This window comes from Magallana gigas, chromosome 2 (genome assembly GCF_963853765.1).
Source record: "Magallana gigas chromosome 2, xbMagGiga1.1, whole genome shotgun sequence".
NCBI classification, from domain to species: Eukaryota; Metazoa; Mollusca; class Bivalvia; order Ostreida; family Ostreidae; genus Magallana; species Magallana gigas.
In genome coordinates, this window is record NC_088854.1 from 52,120,904 (window position 1) to 52,148,162 (window position 27,259).

At 36.6% G+C, this 27,259-nt stretch overlaps 1 protein-coding gene across 6 annotated transcripts in view; it reads right to left on the reverse strand.

Moving 5' to 3' along the window:
* LOC105335874 (protocadherin Fat 1) overlaps nucleotides 1-27,259 on the reverse strand; it is a 53,764-nt gene that overhangs the window by 14,062 nt on the left and 12,443 nt on the right. For 5 of the 6 annotated variants that reach the window (XM_066077173.1, XM_066077175.1, XM_034447278.2 and 2 more), the window contains exons 3-14: nucleotides 23,165-23,479; nucleotides 19,162-19,223; nucleotides 10,583-10,888; nucleotides 10,267-10,480; nucleotides 9,669-9,808; nucleotides 7,134-7,344; nucleotides 6,430-6,705; nucleotides 2,993-4,488; nucleotides 2,466-2,643; nucleotides 1,948-2,169; nucleotides 1,500-1,520; nucleotides 111-232 (exon numbers count right to left, since the gene is read on the reverse strand). In XM_066077173.1, the coding sequence (XP_065933245.1) occupies nucleotides 111-232; nucleotides 1,500-1,520; nucleotides 1,948-2,169; nucleotides 2,466-2,643; nucleotides 2,993-4,488; nucleotides 6,430-6,705; nucleotides 7,134-7,344; nucleotides 9,669-9,808; nucleotides 10,267-10,480; nucleotides 10,583-10,888; nucleotides 19,162-19,223; nucleotides 23,165-23,479 (3,563 nt within the window). The remainder of the gene's footprint in view (nucleotides 1-110; nucleotides 233-1,499; nucleotides 1,521-1,947; nucleotides 2,170-2,465; nucleotides 2,644-2,992; nucleotides 4,489-6,429; nucleotides 6,706-7,133; nucleotides 7,345-9,668; nucleotides 9,809-10,266; nucleotides 10,481-10,582; nucleotides 10,889-19,161; nucleotides 19,224-23,164; nucleotides 23,480-27,259) is intronic. The other variant, XM_066077174.1, reaches the window with a different exon arrangement.

Below are 27,259 nucleotides of genomic sequence, written 5' to 3' on the forward strand. Positions count from 1 at the left end.
AATATCTTTAGTATTTGAAATATAAATGTTCAAGGTACAAAAGTTCAACTTCAGTGTGCAATTTGCCTTTTATCAATTTCTATTATGTGAGTGGTGTTTGCAAGTCTTACCAGCACATTGACCTGGAGTTTGGTTTCCCCGTACGACCCTGACAACACATCTGTGGCTCTGACAGTCAGACTGTAGACTTTGGTTGACTCATAGTCCAGAGGAGTGGTCAAAGAAATTATACCTGGTGAATACAAATGTGTACAAGTTACTTCCCTTTCCTTATGTTTTATCAGCAGAAACTAATGGGGGCAATATCTTATATTTCAAGCCCCCATGAATAAAAAAATACGGTATATATACCATATTGCAAAATGATAAACCTGGAATATAAATTTTTATTTTCTCTTCGTATATCATTTTGATTGGTAGTGTGTACACAGCATGAAAAATGATCTGGCGGCCCGCTAGCAATACTGGTGAGGAATTCTACATCTTTAGCATGGGCTGCCGAACTTTTTTGATGTAAAAAGCCTCAACTAATTACTTGGCTCATATATCTGATAAACCGACAGATGTACTATGTCATTCATGGAAAGAATTCAAACATTTGTTTCATAATGTGCCATAATTCAACTTGATTGTAGGAACTTAAAAGTTTCAAATTTTTATCTTCCATGTTAATGAAGACTGAAAAAACACACCCATTAAAATACTGAATGCAGAAAGTTTGCCCCTACACACGGATAATACAGTTCTCTAGTGGCATTTCAAACATTTGTGTCGAAATGTTATCAGCTAACAATAAATGGGCCATGCATTTAATTTTCATGCACTTGGTATTAAAGGCATTAAATTTTTTTTCTACTTCATTAATTTCTGCCTTCAAATTCATCTGGAATGAAAATAAACTCTACTTTTTACCAAGAACACCGTGGGATGAAACGGAACCTAATCCCGCTAATTATTCTAAAATTTAAATGCAAACCCCGAGCTTTGCATGCAGTGTGTATGATAATCTTGATCATGAGTCATATTTTACTGTATTGTTTAGAAAACAATACCATTATGTAACTAAAAATGACTCATATCAAGTTCTGACCTCTGTGTGACTTGTTGTCACAGACGATGACAACTGGCAAACAGATAAATAATAGGAACTAAAGAAAAAATAAAATAAAATAAAGCACCAGTTAAACTCATTCGAGCAAAAAATCAAAAATAAAACCTGGTAATCATATCAAGCTGTGAACAGAACCACAATCAAATCAGAAAGTAAAACCAAATGAAAAATTCATCATCGGCTGAAATATCTGTAGTGCTCATTTATCAGTGCAAGCCGGAATTTCCTCAGACTATTGATTTTCAAAAATGGCTGGCAGTAATCTCATGTGGGTACAAGTAGCACATGCAAGGCTTCAGAGGCCAAGATGCAAAAGGTTACTGGGAGGGTAATTTGTTGGTAACTGTCAAGCACAGAGAGAAAATGGCTGTTCAAAACCTATACTTACATGGACCCTGATGCTCAATGCCTTCAATTGAATTGTGGGTAAGAAAACAGACATTACAAACATTGTCACACAAAACACATGTCCACAACCCAAATCACATTACATGTACATGTAAATATCAGTAATTAGACAAATAGATTTAATGGCAATGAACTTCTTGTTTCCAAAAGCTTGGGTAGAATTAACTATGCAGATAATTAGAGATAATTATATCAAGGTTTTAGATAAGTCTTTAACATTTGGATGAAGCAATGAATTTTTCAGGAATAATGATGCATGAACAAGACAAACTACTGAAATTAGCTGCTGAAGCCATGGCAAGGATGTGTTAATGTTCTGTAACCAACACCGCAAGTAAAAACTGTATCCCCCGACTCTCACAATGCTCTCATCAAATGATTATCACTTTCTTGCATTTCAGAGGGAAAAAAAAAGGTGGTTTGTTTACCAATATTGAAGTCAACAGTGAATTCTTTATAAGGATCTCCATCTGTGATGGAGTAGATGAGTTTCTGGTTGTTAGGACTGATGGCTTTGAGGCTCATAATGGCCATCCCTGCCGGGGAACTCTCCTTAACGTCCACAGAGTAGTAGTATTTGTCGAAAATTGGATGACTGTTGCTGACAACGCGGATCTGGAGCGTTACCTCGGATGACTGCGAGGGGTGACCTAGACATGAAAAACAGACAACGATTAGACAGATCAATATTCCTATCCACTCAAAGCCACAAAATGATAGACAATAATATGCTAAAGTGGTAAAAATCAATTCCCCCAGTAAGACAAATGACTCTCCATTTCGAAAATCCTAACACCTCCTCTGAGGGAATCTCTAATGGATGCGTGCTCTCTGACAAGATAGATTGGAACTTTTATAACATTTTATCCCCTTTTTTCATCCAAGAAACCAGACAGCTGTTCAATAAATATAGCATTAATTCATCCTTTTTTTTGCTCCTCCGTACCTTTATCAGTAGCTTGGATTTGCAGTGAATACAACTGGTCCACATCCTGATCAGAAAGGGCAGTTATTAGCCTGACATGACCGGTTCCTGCATCCACTTCAAACTTGTCCCCATCTTGTTTCTCCAGAGTGTATGTTACATTTCCATTCAAATCTGCATCCCTGTCTATGGCAGTCACCTGGATAAAAAACAGATTTCCCCATAATTGTACAATATACAAACATACAATGGAATCATTTAAATTTGTGGGGGCCAAATTTCGTGGATTGCTTAAATTTTACAGGTTCATGGGGATGTTATTTCATGTATTGTCTTATACCTACAAAAGGAAATATGACTTTATAATCTGAATTTATCAATTCGTGGAGGATGTAAATTCGTGGATGAGAGGTACCCACAAATTCCACAAAAATTGCGCCACCACGAAATCTAACGATTCCACAGTATAAGGTTTTACATTAATACATACATAGGTGTACAGATAGCAAGAACACAAGAACATGAACTTTTCTCTCTTGATTTCTCACCTGAGTTACAATAGACCCCTGTTTGGTGTCTGTAGAGACTACAGTATCATAGGGCTGATTAACAAAAAGAGGAGCATTGTCATTTTCATCCAGAATACTGATGTGGATCAGGATGTGAAGAGGCTTCTGTTTTCCACTCAGGTCCTCCACCAAAGCAATGACCTTGTAGTGGTCCCTCTCCTCTCTATCAAACGGTTTTCCTGTCGTTTGCAAGACGCCCGATGTTTTCACTACATCAAACATACCCTTGCCGTTCAGCAAGGAAAAAACAATGGGCTGATTTAAAGCACTATTTACTTGTAATACAGTAAGAGACTGGGGAACAGCCACATTTTCAAGTATGAACAAATTGTATTCATCATGATGCAGTAAGAAATTGAAATCATCAGACGCTTGGGTAACTGTCAGGACTAAAGATGTGGTGGATTCAAACTTTCCATCAGAGGCTTCTATGGTTAATTGGTATTTACTGAGCATGTTAGAGTCATCAACAACATATATGGTTCCAGTATTCCTGTCAATCTTGAACTTTCCATCTTTATTGCCATCTTTAATGGTGTAGACGATCTTTGCATTGCCACCAAGATCTGTATCTGTGGCTGTCATGGTAATGACCTCCACATCAAACGCTGTTGGCAGAAGGATGTCAGCTTGGAATTCTGGGTGCGAGAACGTTGGGCTGTTGTCATTGACATCAGTTATGTTTATTACCACTCGAGCTGGTTCCAAAGCATGCAGTTGAGGATTTCCTGAATCTGTAACATGAACCAAAAACTCAAATCTACTGAATTTCTCTCTATCTATGGAAACTTTGGATTTGAGAGCACCAGTTCCTTTGGAGATTGTGAAGAATTCTTTGGCTTCATCACCAACAATTTCAAAGACTAATTGAGCATTTTCATTGGTGTCATCATCCCTGGCAGTTATAACTAGAGGTTTTCCATCTATACCCAGAACAAGACTCTCTGGAAGAGAATTCTCACTCAAGCTCCCTGTGTAAAATGTCTTTGTGAAGTAAGGTTCATTGTCATTGGCGTCCAGCACATGAATCCAGACAGAAGTCATGTCAAATTTACCCACATTGTTAGTGGCAAGGACAGTCAGCTTGTACAGATCCAGTGTCTCGTAGTCCATCCTACCCTTAAGGTACACCACTCCGGAATTGGGATTCACAGAAAATGTGGCGTTGTCATTTCCCTTGATGATTTCATAGTTAACAGAGGACTGGCTGTCTGCCTTGACCGTTACAACAGGGCTTCCCAGGGAAAGGCTCTCCAATACGTCTGTCACATACTTCTGCTGGCTGAACTTGGGCGGGGCATCATTGGACATGGTGATGTGGATGTTGATGGTGGCGGTGCTACTGAGGGCTGGGGTGCCTTTGTCAGCAGCCTTAACCACAATACTGTAGTCACTTCTCTCTCTTTTGTTCAGATTCTTTGCCACTGATATTATACCCAGGGTACTGTCCAAAGCGAAAGCCATGTCTATGTTTCCTGTTAAATTTATGAAAAAGAAATATGTCAGCTTTAATTCATATACATCACATACATCAGTATGCTACAATATCTTATTAGCAGAGTGATGATAAGAAAGAGTGATTTTTTTCTACACCATTTCCAATAATTTGTTATCTTACATCTTCTATCTTTATGTATGTACATAAACATTGGGAAAGAATGTTAGATGTTCATCTTAAGCAGAGTTTCATACTTTTTCGCTTTCTCTGACAGCAGAGCAGATATCATATCTCTTTATCAATGAAACGACTAGAGCAAGGGAGCAATTTTTCAATATTTAATGAATGGATTGACAAGTAGAATGATAAAAAGGCATGCATAAAAAGATGAATCCAATCAAAGCATATCGAAATGAAGACACCAACAAGCAGAATCATGTTATCAAGGTGGATATACACGGGTCAGTATGCTCCGTCGTCCCTCAAAAGCCGCCGGAAATTTACGTCTACTATTATATGGCGGGATAGACCACTAAAAGTGATGGGCATTTTCTGAGTAATGTCTTTGAATACAGATTTATCACAATATAAACTTCCTACAGTAGAATAAATCACCAATCATATCTATTTTCCGTTTACGTATTTCATCATATAGAAAATAAAAGAGACATTAAAGTCAGATACCAATACTTGTCAGTTTAATTTGTTTGTGTTATGAGTAAACATTTTCAGGCCCCTGTTATTTTTTTTTGGAAGGTTACTAGCATTTTTTGGTTGGTTTCAAATTTTCTCTCATGCAATGCATGCATATCATGTATTACCCTTAAATCAACCAGGAAATTTGAATACACAATTTTAAATCAAACGTAAAAAGTGTCTGGGAAACCATCATGTTAAACATGTAATGTATAAATCACATGTGTCACGCATCATTCACATTCCAAAAAATGCCATTCCCTCTTCAAATAATTTAATCATTAATAATGATAATTTTTCTTTGTCATACACAAATGGGGAGAGAAAAAAACTGCCATTTTATTTGGAATCCCACATTTTAATCAAAACCTTGTTTTCTTGCTAATTTTATTCTTAGCATATATAAAATGTGTACCTTGAAATTGCATAACCGCTAGACTTTTTACTTATCTAAATTGCAACAGGTGTAAGGGTTTCTCCATAAGTGCAAGTTTCTCGCGCTAAATTTCGTAATAACAAATGAAAGAAAACAAGGTTTGAACCAATTTGTGAGAAAACTTGGACAGGGGATCATAAAGAAAAAGATAAGACATTCCATGTTGACGAAAATAAAATACATATAAGTCATGTGCAGTGATACGTTACCAACATCTGTGGAAAGATGGGACAGTAAAAAGAAATACAATATAAACTACAGTACAGCTCTAGTTCCTAACGAAACACGCAGCACCAATCTTGTACGGTCTGAAGACCATGTGCAGCAAAACATTCAATGATCGTGTACTTATTGTAAAAAGACAAGACCAAGTCCAAATAAAATTAATCTATTGTTAAATCGTTAACATTTGCTTAACAAAGAAAATAAAGAAACTTTGACATTACATATGAGAATAAATAAAGTTGTGATGAATTATGAGGTGCTAAAAATAGACAAAGAATGTTGGGTTTATTCATACCGTGTTAATGAGAGTCCAAGGTTACTTACGTGTGCATTAATTCTAACGAGATGGAACACACCACTATGACATTAACATTTACAAGGAAATCAGGGACACATTTCAAGGTGGCATCCGTGAAATACGGTCCAAGTGTTAATAAAGTTAAGAATGTGGATATGTTAAACCATCATTTATATAATTGGGAGTGAGTTAATTGTCCTGACTGGCACAGGTTAGCCTCCGTTAACGTACTACACAGAACATCATGACTGACAGAAACAAGTGAATGTTGACGTAATTGATTAAATGATTCAGTATGCTGTATTATGTAGGTTTTTTTTTACCCGAAACGACGGAGTAGGAGATTTCTGCGTTGCTGCCTTTGTCTTGGTCGATGGCCATCAGCTGCACTACAGATGTCCCGATGGCGGACGTTTCAAACACGCTGGCCTCCGTCACATCCGACACGAACTGTGGGGGGTGGTCGTTCTCGTCCTGGACATTCACCGTAACCCGGGTGAAGTTCCTGTTGGAGGGGAAGCCCTGGTCCCTGACCATGATGGTCATTTTGTGCTGAGTCATCACTTCTCTGTCCAGCGCCCCCTTCACACTGATCACACCTACAAAAATCGACCCTCTTCAGTTTTATTCAGCTAAGATAAGCGCCATTCATTATTCTACTCTATCATCTTTTTTGTTCTCATGTTTTTGGGGTGTAATTTTGTTTTTAACAGGCTATTAAATTTTGCCATTCATGCAGTGCAGAGTCATATGGAAGCTAGATGGGGTCAGCACCAAAGCTACACCAATTACCTCTCACGCTTCTGCACAAAGTCACAAATGAAATGCTTACACCCATTCATAGATCTGGAAAATCTAGCAGCACACTATACTGTTTCATTCATTCATAAAAAACAATGACCCCGTCTTCAGTTTCAAAGTTTCAACGTACATGGATGCACACTGCACACTGCCATTTTCCAGATGTTTTACAAAGAACCCCCCCAAAAAATCCTTTAATTTCAAACAGATTTATAATTTTTTGTACCAGTTTCACTGTCGATTTCAAAGAGGTCCATGGTGATGGCGTTAGCGGCCCCTGAGATTTTGTAGAAGACTCGGCTGTTGAGATCAATGTCCACGGCGGAGATCGTGAGGACGCCACTTCCAATGGCAGCCGACTCTGAAATGTCTGCCTTGTACTCGGATTGTGTAAACTCTGGTGTGTTATCATTGATGTCCAAGACAGTCACATAAACCTATCAAAAACACAAGACCACAAATATTATGAACCTTCGAAAAACATATTATCTATAAAGGAATGTGTTTATTATTCTAAAATGAAAGCAATTCTTGTTAACTCATATGTTTTATGTGCACAGAAAGCTAACAATGTTTTATTTTCTCTCCCTCAAAAAACTGCTTTATGGCAATTACAGTTAGTTAGATCAATTTGTGAGCATTCTATATTTTTTCCCCTCCATCTAACATCTACCAGATGCACACAAAATTTGTTTATCTAAACTTAATCCATTCCGTGTTATTAAGCATTAATCTAGGAAACTTTGAGCACTGCTGAGAATAATGGACCTATCTGTATTGTGTTTTTTACCCAAACCTTATGTCTTAATAGCTTAATTAACAAAATATGAGCGCAGCCCACAAAAAACATGTTCCACTGGTAAATTAATTCCGCCCCCTTCTCTAAAACCTTTAGTCCATACGTAGTCAGACATGACATGTATTTCATTAAACAAGAAATGTTTTATAATTATATCAAGTCATATTCTGTGTGTTCTGCATTCGTCAAACATACGGTACTAAAAATACTGCGTTTCAAAGAACATTTGCATTCCATTTGCTTTATTTAAGAAATAACGTGGACTCGACAATAAGCTCCATAGGCTGAGTAGGTCCTAAGCACTTTATCAGTGAGGTAGACAAGGTCTCTATTGAGGGTCGGGGCACACAGTTTTATGGCACTGGTCATCACTCCTCTCCTAAGACATAGAATTAATGGGCATACAATAAATCAGACAGTCCTAAGCTTTCTCTCATGAAGTACCCACACTTAATGACAAATCATGGCTCCCAGCATTCAGCAGTAATTTACACCAAGAGGGTTGAAAAACACAATTTCTATCACTTGGCTCATTGATGAGTTGTGAAAACACTCATATTATATGGATGCTCTCAAATTTATAGTGAGAAAGCACTTCAACTATCTTTGTTCATATTCTCTAAAGTACAAAGCAAACAGCCTTAGACGAGATCTCAGATTTCAAACTGGTAGATACCTCGTTTAAAAAAATGTTATCAATTTTAGGTAACAACAAATACATTGAGATTATCCTAGATAAACAACTAATCACTTGATAAATCCCAGTTTCCAACCACGAAAACATTCTCCTACATTTCTTTGATGGTCTTTTAAAAAAAAGGTTTAGAGTGGGAGTTGTTTTTCAGCAACAAATATAGAATATTAATCGCCAGTAATAAGAGCATCAGCAAGAAGACATTCTTTGATAGGTGAAAAACTAAATGTCCTGGTCGGGTTCACAAAATCAGAGCAATACTTTAAAATTAGAATTTAATGAGTCTGGTTGGATGCCAACATCAGAAAAAATCAGGGAAAAAGGAGTCCTACAGAATATTTGCTCTGTAAAATACAGAAGCTAAAATATTTACATCATTTAAGGTTAATCTGTTCTACAAAGCAACCCGATTTATTTGAGCAATCCATTAAAAATGAGGAACTAATTGGCATTTCAAAGTTGTTCTGGGGGCACTTGTTAGCAAGAACTGTAAACACCTAGATAATGCAGTCATCTTGTTTTTCTGTTGTCTCTCACTAACAGAATAAATTTGGCAGCTTCATTTCCACTGATTCTATCTTTAAATGCATGAAAGAGCACATCTTTCTCACTTCAAGGTGTAGGAAGTAAATTAGAGAACTTGTGCAGATTTTAAACATCAAGATAGATCAAATTAAAGAGGCTCTCATCTTAACCAAAACTGTGCAACTTTGGAAGCTCCAATGCCTCAGCATGTGATGAATGCTGACTTGTGACTGCAGTGAAATTCTCCCCATTAAGTATTTGAAGTCTACTTGATAAAAGACTCCATGCCTATAACATATACACGTTTCTAGGGATGTAATCGGTAAACTTCCTGCATGATAAAGAGCCCTTAAAATCAAATTAATTTATCAAAGAGAGCGAGATATTAATAAGCAGTAATACTCGAACAATTATCACGGCAGAAGTTGTAAGGAACACCTACATAGTGTCAGTATCTGTAGGGATCTTTTTCCAGTGTTGTTATTTCACACCTCCAAAACAAGCAGTTAAATAGTCTTGGATAATCTCTGATTTAACAAAAGGACAAATGCTATTGTAAGTACACGCCACTAATTAGGGACTAAGACTCTGTATATAATCCACAGACTATGGCCTGGTAGGAGTTAGGGGGAAAGGCGATTTAAAAGTCCAGGGAGAAGGTTGTGTCATGCTGTGTATGTGTGTGTGTTATGGATTCTTCTCTACTGAAAGGTTGATATATATGAACTATAAACAACAATAACCTTGACAGAAGTTTGATGAATGCCATCGGTTGCCATGACGGTTAAATTGTAATGGTCCCTTTTTTCACGGTCTAGCCTCTTTGATGTCAGTATGCTGCCATACTCTGGATTAATATTAAACTGGTTTTCTGGGTCTCCATCTACAAAGAAAACTATCCATATATTTCTTATAGAATAAATCCAAATGAATACAAAAAAGGTTCCATCAGTATTTTTTTTAAAATAAAATTTGCTGCATGCACACAAGTGGCATGTCATTGGCCATGGCCTTGTTATTGTAATATGATGAGTTGACGACTGACTGCAGACTGTTATAGATAAATCTGACATTTATATTACATCATCCCTGTCATACGCATAAGGCACGACAACATCCCTTTTGCAAAAGGACTCTAACCCTGTACATCATTTTGCATTCAAAGATTTCAGCTGTGCATACACAGAAAAAGCATTAACATGTACATTGTATAGCCCTGAACTATGACTTTTTTTGATGTGACAACTGGTGCCTGGTCCTTGTTTATTATACAGTCGAGCTGACCGTCGCCCTCAGCTGTCGGATTAAGCCCGTGGCTGAGCACCATCAAACTGTCCGTACCTGCCAGTGAGTACCAGAGCTTGTCTCCATCAGCGTCCTCTGCTTGGTACACATCCAGCACCTCGCCGATCTTACAGTTCTCCATTAGCTGGACCTGGTAGAAGGCGACTGGGAACTGTGGGGGGTTCTCCGATGAGGTCGGGACAGGAAGTACCTCCAGCCTCACTCTGGCTGTGGATTTCTTCCTCTCCTTACCATTGTCAGAAGCCTGAACCTGTTATTTAAATTTGATATATACTAAAATCTGTTGAGCTAATGCATTGGTATAGAGCAATGTGAATGTGTTGTTTCTGAGTATAAAAATATATTTCTTTACCTTTAAGGCATAAGACCCAACACTTAACAGTCCCTTGGCGTAAATCATTCCAGTATCTGCATCTATACCAAATGTCTGTTTCTTGCCCTTTAGTTTGTAGGTGATCTGAGCATTCTGACCAATGTCTTCGTCCCTTGCTGTAACCCTCAGTAATGGCGTCTTCCCTTTGTCCTCTGTGACGGCCATTACTCTGCTTCTGTAGGACTTTTCCAGAAACTCTGGCTTCTTGTCATTTACGTCCAAGACTTCCACAACTACATGTGCAGTGGACGATAATGAAGGATACCCAGAATCTGTCACCACAACCTGCATCAGTCAAATAAAACAAGTTTAAATTCAAAATTTTTAATAAGCCTATGCATCTAAAACAGCTTTCTGTACTTTATATAATAACATTTCTTATTGTCATATATATTACATTATTGAATGGAGAAAGAATTGGATAACATATTAAGTTCAAGATCAAATAAAATACAATATGCCCAAATTGTCTACATCAGTATCTATTTGATAAATTGAATATACTGGTACACATCACTCCAATACTAAATGGGAGAGTTAAATGATCCAATAAAAAGTATGCAAAAAATTTGTTCAAAATCAATAAATCAAGTTGTAAGATTACATCAGTTCTAACAATATTGCATTATAGTTCAACATCAGTCTCGTTAATACACACATACATCAGATATAATACCAGCAGATAACTCTCAAAGGAACCCATTGTACAGAGGAGAATCTGATTCAGAGGAAATCGTCAGTTCAGCATGTCCTAATGAAAGTGAGTTTGACAGGCTTTGAGATCTTGAACTCAAAAACTTAACCATAAATCATTACAAAATAAAAGAGTTCTGACAAAGTTATATAATTTCTTGTCAACTTCCTCTTTTCTGAAACGTAATTACCCTCAAAATGTGCAATAATTGACTTAGGAAAAACTGCACGAACTTCCGATAAATAGCACAGAGCCGACTTATAATTTCTTTCCTTTGTTCTTGTTCAAACTTCAATTCATTAGGACGAACTCTTTCTCATCTCTTTAAAATGTCATGCTATTTTCATTGAAAAAGTTCTGATCAGTCAGCGTATTCTTTCTTTTCGAGACGCAATACAGGTGAAATTGAACATAAAGGAAAAGCTTGACAAAGAGATAAAGGAATTCTCAACCTACTTCCATCAAAATGATCAAGTTTGAAGAAGAATAATACTGGCTTCATAAATTTGACAGGAGTAGTATAATAATTTTACATAATGACTATTAGGCCTGTGAACTTCAGCAGTAAGGTCATTAATATTGAATGCAGTGTCCTAATTGAGCCCCACTTTTCCGGGTCAGCCCGCGTAGACAGTGCTTCGCCGCCAAACAGGGATCGAACTGGAGACGGGGTCTGACACTTACAAGTACACTCGGGGCAACACCAGATTTAATATATATATAAACAGTCCGTGCAGGGGCCCCCCATCGGAGCTGCAATGAATTCGGAATGCCGATTCAATAAATATTGCAAAACAAACAGTTCCTACTGTGAGAGATATTTTTTAAGGTATCATAAATATTCTCTGTACAATCATGGGCACTGACATGCCAATCCGCTGACTTTGTGAACACAAGGCTTTGAATTTAACTACGGATTAAAATAATTTAATTTCGAAACTTAATTGAATCCCCCCTTTTCTTCAAATGAGCACTAATGTCCATCATAGTCAAGATTGGGCTTAACCCGGCTATCTTCAACTCTATATGTTAATAAGAAATGATGATTTTTGTCAGCGAGTGTAAAACTCAATGAACTGGTCAACCATTCCAGTGTTGATAGAGATCTGAATAATTTGCCTGACATTAGTCACCTAGCAAGGACAAAAGAGTTTACAGGTAGCGTACCATTCTCTGCGCAGATGGTCGGTTTTCTTCCTTTACCGACACCTTATGTCCTTCGACAGGAAGGTGTGAGGGGTCATGAAAAGAATTTTGCCCATTTAGATTTGTTCAGGAGATTTCCGTTTGTCGGTGATGCTTTTGATGAAACATGCAACCTGCTGACTTTGATTCACTCCATAAAAAAAACTGCATCCCCGGTTACTGACCATTAAAGAACATCCAACAAGATGCAGCACCCACCAGCACACACCTGCGTGTACACATCAGCAGCAGTGGTGACGTATGCTTCAAATATTATCATCTTATTTTCCTCACAAAATCAACTTCCCCATCACACACAGATGGAGAGAGATGGAAAGCGGAGAAGGGTTTAATCTATACATTTAATGATGTTACATAAAATTTGAATAAACCCCATGAACCAGTAATTCTAACCCTTAAACAATATGTTAGAGAAAACATGACCCTTGACAACATCAAATTTGATAATAAACAAACTCCGAATTATCCGATTAAAATCTAATGACTTGCTGTTTCCTCAACCTAGATCATTCCAACCCAAGTGGTTCTAGAATTGCATTAACTTAGCCAAATTTCTAGTGTTATTCAATTGACAGGTGCTTTGAAATATTATCAGTAAGTGCTATAGAATTCCTTTCTCCTTCTATTCAAATAGAATGTTCAATTCTTAGCTGAAACTAAACCAATAGACCTTTGTTGTGAAAATCATTAAAAGGGACATTAATATTAACCTAGCTTTTAAGTTTGAGGATGCAATACATGTCTATAAGAACCATGAAATATCTGAAATTGTTTCCAGTAATTGCTTGAATACAGAAAAATTGGGAAATAAAAAGAAATGCATCTCTCAGCAGAATGCAGAACTCTAACCCATCAATTACTGAACATCAATTGACAATCCCTGCTAGTAATAACAGGTTGCAGTTAAGTAATGGTCTCTGTGTAACTGCTTTAAGAATTCAGCTCACCCATCTTAACCTTCCATTTATAAATTCTAGAGAATTTTTCAGAATGTGACCACCACATCATTATCCCTAACGTTTCCACAAAGTATTTTTCTGTTCATTTCATCTGTCAAAACAAAGAATACCACTGATATTTTTTACTCCATAACAATCAGATATGAAACATAGAGAAACTGCCAATTCTATCAACAGACAACTGGTTTTTTTTGGAGCAGAATATACATGCCAAACTCCCTTGGTTTACAGGAAACCAGAAGCTAGCAGGAGACCTCTGATCGTTGAGTGACCAAGGTTTCTGGGCGTGACCCCAGCATCCAGGTCACCTGTGGGACAAGTCTGGTCATTACTCAGCCTTAGGTCACACTAATTAACCACAAAACACCCCAGCATGGATTTAACGCCTGCATGTGCCCCATATTGCTCTTCTACACACTTGAATAGAAATTGGATTCGAGAGCTCTCTCTGCAGAAGTCAAGTACTGTTGTCTATGCTTAATAATAAAATAAAAAAACCTGCTTTCATCCACAAGGGAAGCATCTTAAACTTCAATGGAGTTAATCATTAATATCATTTCCTTTCCTTTACATTAATAACACATATTCTGATGGCAAGATTAGCCTCTGAAAAAGCTTTGGCATTTTATCATTATGATGTGCTATGCTGACTCTTGAACTGTGGAATAAATTTTAAAGCAAGAGGGAAATTGAATTTGTGAAGCCTTGGTACTGTAGGTTTCATATTGGTCTCAATATCATCCTATTTTTGAATAATATTCATTGCTTTCTCATAATTTGCCACTTCCTATAAGGATCTTCTGTTTTTCCTTTAACCATAAATCACTGCTCTACCTTGAAATTTTGTTTTGAATTTTGTGAATGAAAATTGAGGAGTTACTCATCCCACAATCAAATATTTCACACCCACATACTGCATTTATTACGTAAGATCCAATGGTCATGTTTACCGGTAAACACATTAGTATTAGTCATTCTGGCATTAATTTACATAAATAAACACAGTCAAAAGTAGACTGTGTTTTCTCAGAACTATAATCTTCCTACCTATACCTGTACCTAAAGTTTTCTGCTATTGGTATCATTGAGAGCAAGAAGTATTAGAACTGCTTGCTAAAATAATATACGGTTCAGTATACCATTACTGATAAAGCTAAAGCTATGAGAGAAAAAAATTATCAAGGTAATCAACGTTTCTTTGACTCCATTCATAAAAATCTGCTAAAAACCACATTGCAACTGTGATTACAACCAAAACTCTGTTCTATCTCAAAATCAAAAACATTTTAGATTTTAATCTTTTGCTATGATCAAAAGTTAAATATTGAGTTTGAATTTTGCCAAACAAATAACTCCTGGAGCTTTTTACAGAAAATCTGTAAAATAAGATTCCAACCAAACGCCACGGTGGGGGTTTATATGCAGAGAATTCCCATTTATTGAACAATCCGTCTTGATCCCCAGAAGTCTGATTTCAAAGGAATACAGTAAACGTCTAATGCCGAATGAAATAGGATATTGTTTTTGATCAACAAGCTGGGAGACCTTTTCCCTGCTATTTTTCATTGGGTAAAAATAAACACTTTACAAATTACGCCCTCCTATTTCAAATAACATTCAACTTAGCTTTAACAAATATAGGTACCACTCATTTAAACATCCCCCTTGTGGTCATATATCAAGTATGACTATTGATTTGAAGTTCTTTGTTTTGTGTATTCATGGCATAAAATTATCTTTGCTGTGTTGAGTTTGTATAGGACACTTTTTAAAAATATCAATGTGGATGAAAGAGCTTCATATTCATAATAATATTAGAAATTCAAAATTTTTAAATTGTGCATTTTCTATGAAATGAATGTTGAAAATTCTTCGAAGGTAGAATTAAAAGTTTTGAACTCATAATTGTATAAGCATGATTAAGATGATGCTCTGGGGAAAAATTAATTAAGTTATGCTATTTTTTTTTATTTTTTTAGTACATCAAAATATGAAAATGTTGTACACTTCCTTAAACTGTACACCTGATCTTCAAGGAAGTTAACACCAGAGGTGGTGGGCTTTCTCTCTGTGCTGCAAAGTTAATGCAAAGTTAACAAGTTTTTTTTTTATCAACTACACACTTTCATGAAAAGTAACAAGAGTACGAAGGCTGTCTCTCTAATGTCTGCTGTTTTTTCTAAGACTAAAATTAGACTCCATATAGAGTCCCAGAATCCACTCCTGTTTGCTTAGCTCATTATCGGAACAGTAGGGGAGTTTACCAGGAAGGTGTGACGGTGGACCAATTACAAGCTAATCAGCGGTGCAGAGCTGACACCCAAGATACTCCATTGATAGGGAGTGATACCAGGCTCTGGAGAACCAGCCTCTTTTTTTCTGATGAAGTTCCTTCACTCAGTTCTCCAGGGTACTGATTTGTTGAGGCTAATTTATCAATATAGTACTACAGCTAGCAGACCTCTTAACACCATTGTACACAGGCGAGATGTCTGGTCATTGAAGGCATTCAGGGTACCAGTACAGAAAGTGTAGATGTCTGGTCATTGAAGGCATTCAGGGTACCAGTACAGAAAGTGTAGATGTCTGTTCATTGAAGGCATTCAGGGTACCAGTACAGAAAGTGTAGATGTCTGGTCATTGAAGGCATTCAGGGTACCAGTACAGAAAGTGTAGATGTCTGGTCATTGAAGGCATTCAGGGTACCAGTACAGAAAGTGTAGATGTCTGGTCATTGAAGGCATTCAGGGTACCAGTACAGAAAGTGTAGATGTCTGGTCATTGAAGGCATTCAGGGTACCAGTACAGAAAGTGTAGATGTCTGGTCATTGAAGGCATTCAGGGTACCAGTACAGAAAGTGTAGATGTCTGGTCATTGAAGGCATTCAGGGTACCAGTACAGAAAGTGTAGATGTCTGGTCATTGAAGGCATTCAGGGTACCAGTACAGAAAGTGTAGATGTCTGGTCATTGAAGGCATTCAGGGTACCAGTACAGAAAGTGTAGATGTCTGGTCATTGAAGGCATTCAGGGTACCAGTACAGAAAGTGTAGATGTCTGGTCATTGAAGGCATTCAGGGTACCAGTACAGAAAGTGTATCCTGTATCTCTAAATACCATTGTTGTACCATTATCAAAACTTGGCACGGCTCTGCACCGTTTCCACAGTATTGTGCTTTGAGATCTCTTTCAATGCAGCTTTCATTGGATCACAGGAAGAAATTAATTGAAGATACTCTCCCCCTGTACGGCAAACATGTCTGAGAAGGTTTTCAAATCACACTTCCAGAAATCAAATCAAGCACTTAACAAAGGCAATGGAAGAAAAAATTTAAACCAACTCTTAATTTTGAAAAGAAATCGTTTCCTGACTTAGAACTTGATGTATGATCAGGATGCAAATAAAGGCTCCCACTAAGAAATCAAATTTTGAAATAATGATCACACTAACTACTTCTCTTTTATACTGAAGCTATAAAGAACATGGTTTTTTGGATTGAATTTTTGTATCTTGTATTTGGTTTTCTACACTCTGTCAGATCACAAACATATTGTACATGCAGAACCCATCTCTTGCCCAATTTCTCTCCATGGTTCCTTTACATTGTTAATGCAAATCTGCAAGCTGTTGTTATTAGATTTACTTAAAATCAAAGAGGTTGCATTTCTGTGAAATTACAGAGAACATCCACCTCTCTATTAAGCTAACAATGGAGGGTCTGATGTATGTATATATGTCTGAGTGATCCTTCTATATAGCGGATCTTGCATTCCCTCCGACCTTCACAAAAATACTCTGAACTTGACAAGACCTAATTATGAGGTCAAACAGATTTGACATTCCAAACACTGCTTTTATTCCTAGCCTAAGCCTAGCCATCTAAAGATTAATTACAAAGTCTATTCTTGAAGTTCAATCGATTTCATGCAGTGTAAGGAAAAGTTTTACAAATATTCGAATCACATTTTCTGCTCTAGCTCCCATCTTTATTCAGGTATGTTCATTCCACATGGCATAAATGGCAAGCAAGCACCCCAAAGAAAGGAAATGAAAGACATCCCAATTAGTCTCTTCAATATTTATTCTTTAAGTCTGTCAAGTTGCTCGAGGGAGTCTTTACTCCATTTTAAATCCTCGCAAATCTTGCCAAATTTAATCTCAACCTAAACATGACTTAACGTTATTTAAAATTTGAACAACACGGGCTTTGTAAGGTGAAGGATATCAGTCCATCTAAGAACCTTCAGTCTAAATATAGAATGCAAATGACCTAGATATTTAATAGAATACGTCCAAATTGCATGTCTAAAATATATCTATCTTTCTGACAGATCAAATAAGCCCTTATCAGCTTTTTCTCAAGAAAAGTGTGAGTCTTAAAAAGGGCAAAAGTTGAACACCATTTAAGGTATTCCCCTAACAATAGTTGACTTGTGCATAATAGAGGGGTACAATCTAACATAATCCAAAGTAATTTCTAGGGCATATTTATTAATGAAAGTTTAAATGCTAGTAAAGAGATTTTAAGTCATGTACAGAAATGTTCACTTAAGGCTGATTTTAGATCAAATGATTCCATCTGCAGATAATCAACCCATTGTTATCCATTTTTTTTCACTGACCAAAAAAAAAAAAGCCATTGAAAGCAATTGTCATTATTCTGCTAGACCTGCAAGGGCAGTTTCAAATCAACATCAAATAACCTTTATTTTTCTGATAAACAGGTGCTTTACATGTAGAGTTAAGAAATCTGTTTCAAGTTAATTCAAATCAACATCTGAAAGAAAAGACTACTTAAAAATCAAATTATCAAAAGCATGATAAAATGTATGCCTTTTAAAAGTGTCCCCCCTAAGAAAAGGCCTGAAAAATTGATTTACACTTGCATCAATGGCAATAGCTTCAAAGTCACTTATCATGAGCAAACACTTCATGCAGAGATACCTCAGATTTCTGATTGACTTGTTTGAAAATAAAAGAACGGCTGGTCAGAAAGTGTCCACAGGCATGCACACAAAGTCGCACCTCGATTCAAACTGTTCTTTTGGATGGATTTACAAACATTCTATTTAAACACGACCTTTCGGTTTTCTTATGTTTTATCTTCAATCTTTAGTCAACTTGAAAGCAAGTTCTCTTACACCTGGACAATCAATGAAGAAAATAGAACTTTAATTTCTTTTCTTGATAGGAAAGACCTAGTTTAACCCCACTTGCAGTCTCCCTAAGACTTTTAAACATTCAAACAGTTTTATGACAATAATTGATTGATCTTTTACTTTTGAAAAAAATAATTATTCAAACAGTTTTATGACAAAAACTGAATGATCTTTAACTCTTTTTAATAAAAAAAAAATCATTTTATATTTCAATAGCATAAATGATTTAGAGAAATGTTTCTTCAATGTGAACAATTTATCTCATGCCCGGTTTCCCTCCTTAATAATAACAACTTTGAAGTTTGTTTTCTTCATATGATAATAAAAATGTAAAAAGATCCATTAAGCCGGAGGAATTCTGTTTTTTTTTATATTTCTTCATAATTTAGTTGATGATTGTCCCAATGTAGTGCAATGCTTTGATATTCTTCCAGGAATGCTATTTAAGTGACAAAAAACTTGTAACACAGAGGGGAACATTTTTTCTTAAAGGTGTACCACCAGCTGACTATAGGTAAGTGGACAAAGGTCTAGCTTTACCTGGACTGTATGTCTGTCTTCCCTCTCTCTGTCTAGCTTTTTTCTTGTGGTGGTGATCACTCCTATTAAAAGAAAAAAAAGCATGTTTAACTTCCATTTAAGATGTCTCCATCTTCATTCCAAATTTGACAACATTATCTGCTGTCCGCGACATCTCTCATGAGTCTTTATAATGATATATTGCTGGTATATGCTAGTTTTCTAATTTCAGATAAAAGATTTACTCGGGAACAAGTAAGAAACCTAACCACACAACATCATCATTTTATCTATTACAGAAATAAATCAGTCTGAATGCAAGGGGACTGATTCAGTTGTCAGCCATACAAAAATTTTCATCAGAAATGGAAAGAAAATCTCACAAAATATACAAGGAAAAAAAAGACTTCGCTTCAGTCATCTTATATTTCTAGTTTTATGAATATCTAGTTACATTTTTCACAACTTTCATACAAGTCATGAACCCAGATCATGCAAAGGTGTGTAGACATATTAAAAGAAGAAAGATCTGAATTTCAGTTTTATAACATGGACAAAGGTTACCCGAGCAGGTTCTTACATTGGGAATGATTGACCCTAGGTATGCCCTGGCCATCTAACCCCACCCACGTCAAACTACAATGTGGGCCAAACAAAGAACCTGGCCCCTTCACCCTTGCACTTAGTAAGTGGATATTACTACTCTGAACGCTAGGCCATTGAATTCGAGCTCAGCACATCCTTGTATATTAGGGGTATACTGTGCTGAAAACTATCTCCGAAATAAATCATTTTAGCTTCGATAAATAGCATTCACAGGTAAATCTAATATTGTTGATAACAATCTAGCAAGGATAATTAATCATACGTGGTACTATCAAATAAAACCTGCCATATCACTACGGCTGCCATCCGACTAACGAATCACTTAACGGATCTGATTATGGTTGTCATAAGGTTTCTTAAGATTTCTATCGAACTCTGTACATGCAACAATTGTTATCCATCAAACAATACAACCTATCAATTTCTGAATCCGCAGGTGTGCCTTATGAAAATTTATCTGGTCGGTCGCAGTATTGTTCACATGCATTAACAGTGATAGAGAACGTTGCTGAGGGCTCTCGAACAGCAGAAGACAATTTTTCTGATAGATTCTGATGGTAATTTACTTTCTTATCCCAAGGGTACAATGAGACAGGACAAAAGCACCTGGTGTTGTTAGAGAGGAAATCAGCTGGTGACAGGTTCCTCGATCTGACTTCCATTATCGTAAAAAGGGGAAGATTTTTATGGCACACGTGCATGTGTCACGCTGTCTCTCCCCTACCGAAGGGATAAGTTTTAAGTACTGTTCAAGATTTACTTATCCCTGTGATGGGTCTAGACCTCTAACCTCTTTAGGCTGTGGAAATCAAGAAAATCGGTCTATAGCTATCGTGCACACCCCATAGATTAAGCTGACAACAAAAACTTGATAAATGATCGAAGCTTTGAGTTGGTTCGCATTATATAATCAGGCATATTTTTCTACATTTAACTTCATTCAATTTAACCCTGAACTTGAGGATTAAGATGAGATGGTAAAAATACTGTGTGTGATTGGGAGCTTCGTGGCTTATGAAGTAATATGGGATTTTGATGCCATGCTTGATGACAGGGGGGTGGCAAACAAAAAGCTGGCTGCGGATTATCAAGGCTGTCGCATGGGGGGAATTCCTTTGACTTACACAAACCCTTAGATAATTTCTTGTCTGCCTTCCAAAATGTTAATTACAGAAGGCATGTTGATTTTTCTTTCACATACCAGGATTTCTTGTCTACATTTTAATTTCCAAATAATTCACATAATAAGCGGACGATAAAACTGTAAAAGCCAGAAAAAACATTTCTACGTTTGATGAAAAAAAATTAAAGAATTCAAACAAATCTGCTGATTCATTTTGTATTTTTTTTTTTCAAAATTTATTTTTTTTGGAAAATGAAAACATTTTTTGTCATAAATTTATGCTAGTTCTCTTCTTTGAAGACACTCTAATCATTTAACCCATTATATAATGTTAAAAACCCTAATTCTTCGGAGCTCTGTTCAGAGTCAATACGCCTTGACAATGCATCAAAAGAGACCTGTCCTCCGCATTGTGGAGAGTAAACAGACAAAAAAATGTACAAATAGCAGAAAATGAAAGTAAACAAACCAGGCGATAAGAAAGGGACAGACTTTTGTTGTTAAAAGGAACTTTGTCAGGAAAATAAACTGACAGATGGATGAGTGGTCACAAATAAAACTTCTCAATGTAGCTCAATCTTCTGAGTGTGGAGAAAGAACAAGACACCCCAAGCCCCCCTGTACCAGTGCAGCCCTGACTGGGTTTCCATTATACTGGTGCATCAGAACTCCTGCAGGTAATCATTACATCAATACAGAACAAAACCGCTGGACACGAACTGACAGGGCAACTGGCTCAGTCCCTATTCACGACCATTTTTCTGGGTGGGCAGATCTGTACAATTACTTCATTATTTTAGTGCACACTGTTCACACACGTCACGGCTCTAGCGACAAAAAAGATCTCAGTGTCTGTCAAGAGGTTGACAGGCTGAACAGTCCCAGCCTTAATGGCGGGTAATCCTGGATTGGGGGGCCTCAGTGGATAATGACTTCTGATGAATTGTGAAAATTGATAACGGTCTCAAAAATTGATAAAGGTCTGAGGAATTGAATAAGTCTATCAGTTAATATAATGTCAGTCAGAACTGGTAGCTGTCTCATTCATACTCTGGTACTCAGCTCGGATTAAAATTTGTTTTGTTCTACTGCGAAATCTGACTCCCATGGTGAACACTGGCCACAGTACTTAAATAATGCCTCTAGGTCAAACATACATAAAATTTTTACATCTGAGTCCTGCTATTTGTACTCAGCAATACAGGTTCACCTATTTCAAACAGATGCAATAACAACCTATTGTGATTTTTACAATACATTGTAACACAGAAAACAGCTATTTACCAGTAGCTTCATGCAAAATCTGCATGCAATCATTAAGAATTTCTATTGTGCTTCATTGAATGATGAGTACTTTGTGCAAATATGATTTTTTAAAAATTATAAACAAAAATTACTCATTTTCTTTCATGTTACTGCCAAATATTTATTAATAATTAGTTCCAAACTCATCAATTTCATTTTCTACATATTTTCATCAATTAACACAACTTTCTACCACGTAAAAACATTTGCCATTTTTCATAGGTTTAATTAGATACTTCAAAGAAGAAATCCTCTTCAAAATTTTCCAGAAAATAATAAGGAAATTGAGGTAATCCTTCTTCCAGATTCGTGTTTTAACACCCTCGTCATTATGTTTTGTTATTGGGCTTACGGCGTTTGATCTACGAAGGTTTTAATGTGCAGTAAAGCCGATACAAAACACCATGTGGCCCGATAAAAAAGTAGCATTATTGTATACAAAAAGCCTGCTGTAAGATATGGGTGTCCATTTAAAATGCATCTACTTGTTTAGATTTCTGAACAACAACCGTGCCAGCATCCCACCCCCTTGAGTATCCTAGCATATGTGACAAATTGTTCCATTTTCATTTGATATACTCAGGCCCCCCTTTCTACACAATCCAGCTGAGGGCACTTCAAGATATTCTGTTTTTCTTCTTAACTGACCTTTAGTGAAAAATGGAAGCTTTTTTGCTTGTATGCAATTTTTACTACTACACAACTTGCCATCGTAAATCTTTAAAAAAATTTGTAGCTATCTTTATAGACATGGAGCTAGATATCTTTGAATGGATAAAAAATAAATTTACCTCTATGGGAGGTATATATAAACACATTCTAGAGAAATACCGATGTTGTTATATTCATTAGTGAAAGTAAAAAGGAAAGATGGGATTAGGACCCTGCTTCATTCAAACACACTGTCCCCAGATTACTTTGTAGTCAATGCATGGTCATGTCTCTTTGATCTGATGAATGGATTAGACAACTAGGACATGCTTTTTGTACCTGTGAATTTGTTTATCGTGAAGAATGACCAGGAATCCATCTCTGCTATACTGTAACTCAGTTCCTGCTGGGAGGTGACGTCATCATCGTAGGCCTGAACCTGTCCCACCACAGTTCCCTCCCCTGAGTTCTCCGTGACGTTCATAATGTAGACTGGCTGCCGCATCTGAGGAATATTGTCATTTACGTCTGTGACTTTGATGTAGACTTCATGGCGAGCATGTAGGGGGACCAGTCCACGGTCCGTGGCATAGATCGTGAGCCAGTAATGGGAGGCACTCTCGCAGTCCAACACTCGAGTTGTCCGTATGATGCCTACAATATAGCCACAAAATATATACATATATACACAATAATACTGAAAGGAGTTATTGTATAAGCCTTTATTACAATGTTTAATTCAATTATCATTGTATCTGTGACATTCCATCTCTCCTAGGCTATTATTTATATTAATGAAGGTGTTCAAAGAGATAAGCAAGGTGTGTATGTTAGGTGATTTAGGTTAGAGAGGTGGTCCTTTTGACTATAAAGACTTTCCCCGATAATTGACTTTTCATCGATTTCCAAACATAGTCAATAAGTATATCAATAAACAACACACAGATCCTTTTCTTTTTTGGACAAAATCCATTTCTCTTGACAAGAGAGAGCAATCTCTGCTGGATTCTCATATAAATTACAAGACCAGTGTCATATTGATTAGGGACTAATGGAATCTGTAACAGATGGCCCAGACCTTCAGACCGACATCAATCAAAGGCAGAACTAGAGGCCAAAATTTTCAAATCCCTCAACTCATTCCTCAACTCAAATCCTCAACAGAAACATGCATAAATTTGAGGTCAAACCTCAGATTTGAGGCTGAGTATTGACTTGAGGAAAGTTGGTGATGGCGAGGCCAGGTCCTGTATCCTATTGTCCTGTTAAGTGAAAAGGCAGCAAATATATACTTATGGAAATTGCTACATTTAAACCAATTGTTGAGTTTTTTAATGGATAAATTGCTTCGCCATTCTATAATGTTAAACAGTATTCATACACATCTAGTTATAATTTCAGAGCTTGATGGTACTTATAGTTTGACTCCAAAGCCCATGCCGCCAGAACAAGCAAACAGAATATTGACTTTCACACAGGTCAGGCAAATCTGGAGAGTTTTTACATAGAGGAGTCATCTTTCTAACATATACATGTATTTTTATCCCTTATCGTGTCTCAAACATGTAAAAAGATGCATCGACAGTCTGAAGTTGATCAAACACATCATATTACCGCCCGGATTAGATGTATAAGGTATAGTCCAGAAGTCGCACAACGGTCATATCTCACGTTTCGTATAAAGGTGTCAAGAGGATTATATTGTGAAGAAGATTATGACAAATCACACATATTCCTTGGTCATTTGTCTTCTTGAAAGAAGGTATGCAGAGGAAATGACTGATTTCACACAAAAGGCAACATGCAAAAGCTTTCTCATGCAACACTGCAACCCTATAGATATTAAATAAACCGTGGTATTTTAGACAGCAGAACTTATAGACATGATAAATTGCTAATATATTGCTATCATTAACCAGGCAACAGGCCTGGGAAAATACTTGAGCCAGTAAAAAAGAGACCTAATTGACTTGCGGATGCCATAGCTAAACTAATGACCTTAACAGGCATTGTTTTATGTGACATCAGCACTAATGCATGGTGCCAAAATACCGGTGCAACACTCCGAATATCTTCCATTGCATGTGTATTGTTGTCCTTCTATAAAACAGTCAGCACGGCGAAGGATTATCTTCAAAGGACAAACAAGTTAATGATGCCTATCTCCAAACGAGTACATGCACTATTAATTAAGGAAAAATAACATCAAACAAACTTATTTGGTGACATGATGGTGCAGTCTGTTCATGATGATAAATAGGAGGTGCATTTCTGGAGAAATACAAGCCCCCATAAAGTACACCTCATTCAATGGAAATGTAAGGACATACCTCTTGAAAGGGCACAGTTTTAGTTGAGAGAGCAACAAATGTCTAAATAACAAAGATCTACGTATTCTACAAATATTCCTGCTGCATTTTTCTGATTGTGTTTTATAGAACACAAGATGATGTAGGGGGGAGATCGACTTTCTTCATACTTTTAAGTTTTAGAAAAACAACAATATGAAGGCACTATAGTACACAAGCATGTTATATTATATATCAATCGGAATGAAAAACAATTTTTTTTTGGAGAAGGAAGAATTAGTTTGGTTCAAATTTACTGCATTCTGCTAAGTCTATTTGATGTATGAAATGTCCATTTTACTGGCGCACTCCTGCTGTTTCAACAACTTCCTGAGCACTATATATTGCTGAATTGACTAGAGGACTTGTGAGACCAAGAATGTCTGGCATGTAATCTATTTCAAATGACCATAATAAAACAATCTAACCTGTTTATTTTCAGGCACACTTCAACATAGAGATCCAAAATTGAATTTCATTTCTGTACTTTGTAACCCTTTGCATGGTTCGGGTTCATATGCAGTTAAATAAATTAAATCAACTCATGTGTCGCCTTTCTATCTTGCAAATGGGTTCACATTTTAAATATTCAATTACTCCCCATTTCAAGATGTAATCAAGAATTCATTCAATAGTATTCTATTTTTTTCATACAAAAAATATCATACATTAAAGACCTAGTTCTAAGTTGCAATAAATATTTATTGCCAGAAATAAAAAAAAATATTAAATTAGATGTTTAAACCACACATAGAGTTAAAAACTGTATTGCTTGTGTATTACACTTTTAATTAAACTCTTACCAAAGGATGTGTGCATAAGGAAATTACAGAGGCACTTAAAATATTTGTTTTAACAACAAATTTCCATTTCAAGAAATTGAATATTTTGATGCGGGACTTGTTGACTGGTAGATCAAATATTTTCTTTGCCTGAACCACAAACTGATTATTTTCCACTCTCTCAGTGTCAGATTGTTTGGTCAGAGTAAACCAGTTCCTTTCCCCGGGTAAGTTACCTCTACTAAGCAAAGTACCAGCCCCAAAGCCACCTGATCCTGCTATTATTATAATTGCTACACCTTTGGTATCATACAGAAAGATTAATGTGTACCTGGACAGGTAACAAGATTAGAGGCCTCCAGCTTAATCCGATTTCTCTCTCTCTCCATCAGAGTAAATGACCACTCATTAATATACATCATCTCTTAATCAAAGAAGTGCAATATTTACATGTATGATCTATTAATTAATTACAATCACTTGCCTTGATTAATGTGACACTGAAGGCTGTAATGATGTTGATATTCATTAATAGATATAATATTGTCAGCAAACCAATCAATTTGTAAACTAAACAGTTTGTGCAACAAAGTCTTATCAACCATCTTGTAACTTTCAAAAAATAAAATGTATGACCGTGTGTTGTCAATCTCTTCATCTGAGCTAGAGAAAAACAAGATGCCCTCCTTATGGGTAACTTCACCCTTGACATCCATTATTTATAGACCTTGACCTAATTAACACCCAGAGACACTTCCAAAACAGTTGAGCCAATAAGCATTACCATATATATATCAAGATGGTTCTTTGCTCTGACAAGTAAACCTCCCCAAGACACGACCTTTAGCCAGGCTTCATCAAACCACAGAGGTGTAAATAGAGTTCAAATTACAGGTAAAAAAGGGGGGTCCCATGGGCCACCTTGTCAGCAGTGATGGGAGAGGTAGATACAAGAGTCGCTGAATGCAGCCCGCACAGCCAACACTGAAAAGCTTCTAAAACAAGTCAAAATGATCTTTTGCCAATTGTTCCTAATGACAAACTGTGAGGTTCCATAACAACAGGTGTTGTTTGTTTTATTATGTGATAGCAGGTAAGTGTACAACGCTGACTGTACCCGCGACACAACACCTACAATGGTGCCGATAAGTGGCCGTGACACATGACAAATTGTCAATATCTCTTCCACCGAGCAAGGTGATCTAGACATTTCGATAAGAACATAATTATAGCGATTTTCTGAATGACTCAAAAAAAAGTGTGCATTGTGCCTCCTAATGTTTCTCCACTCTATTAATTTAGTA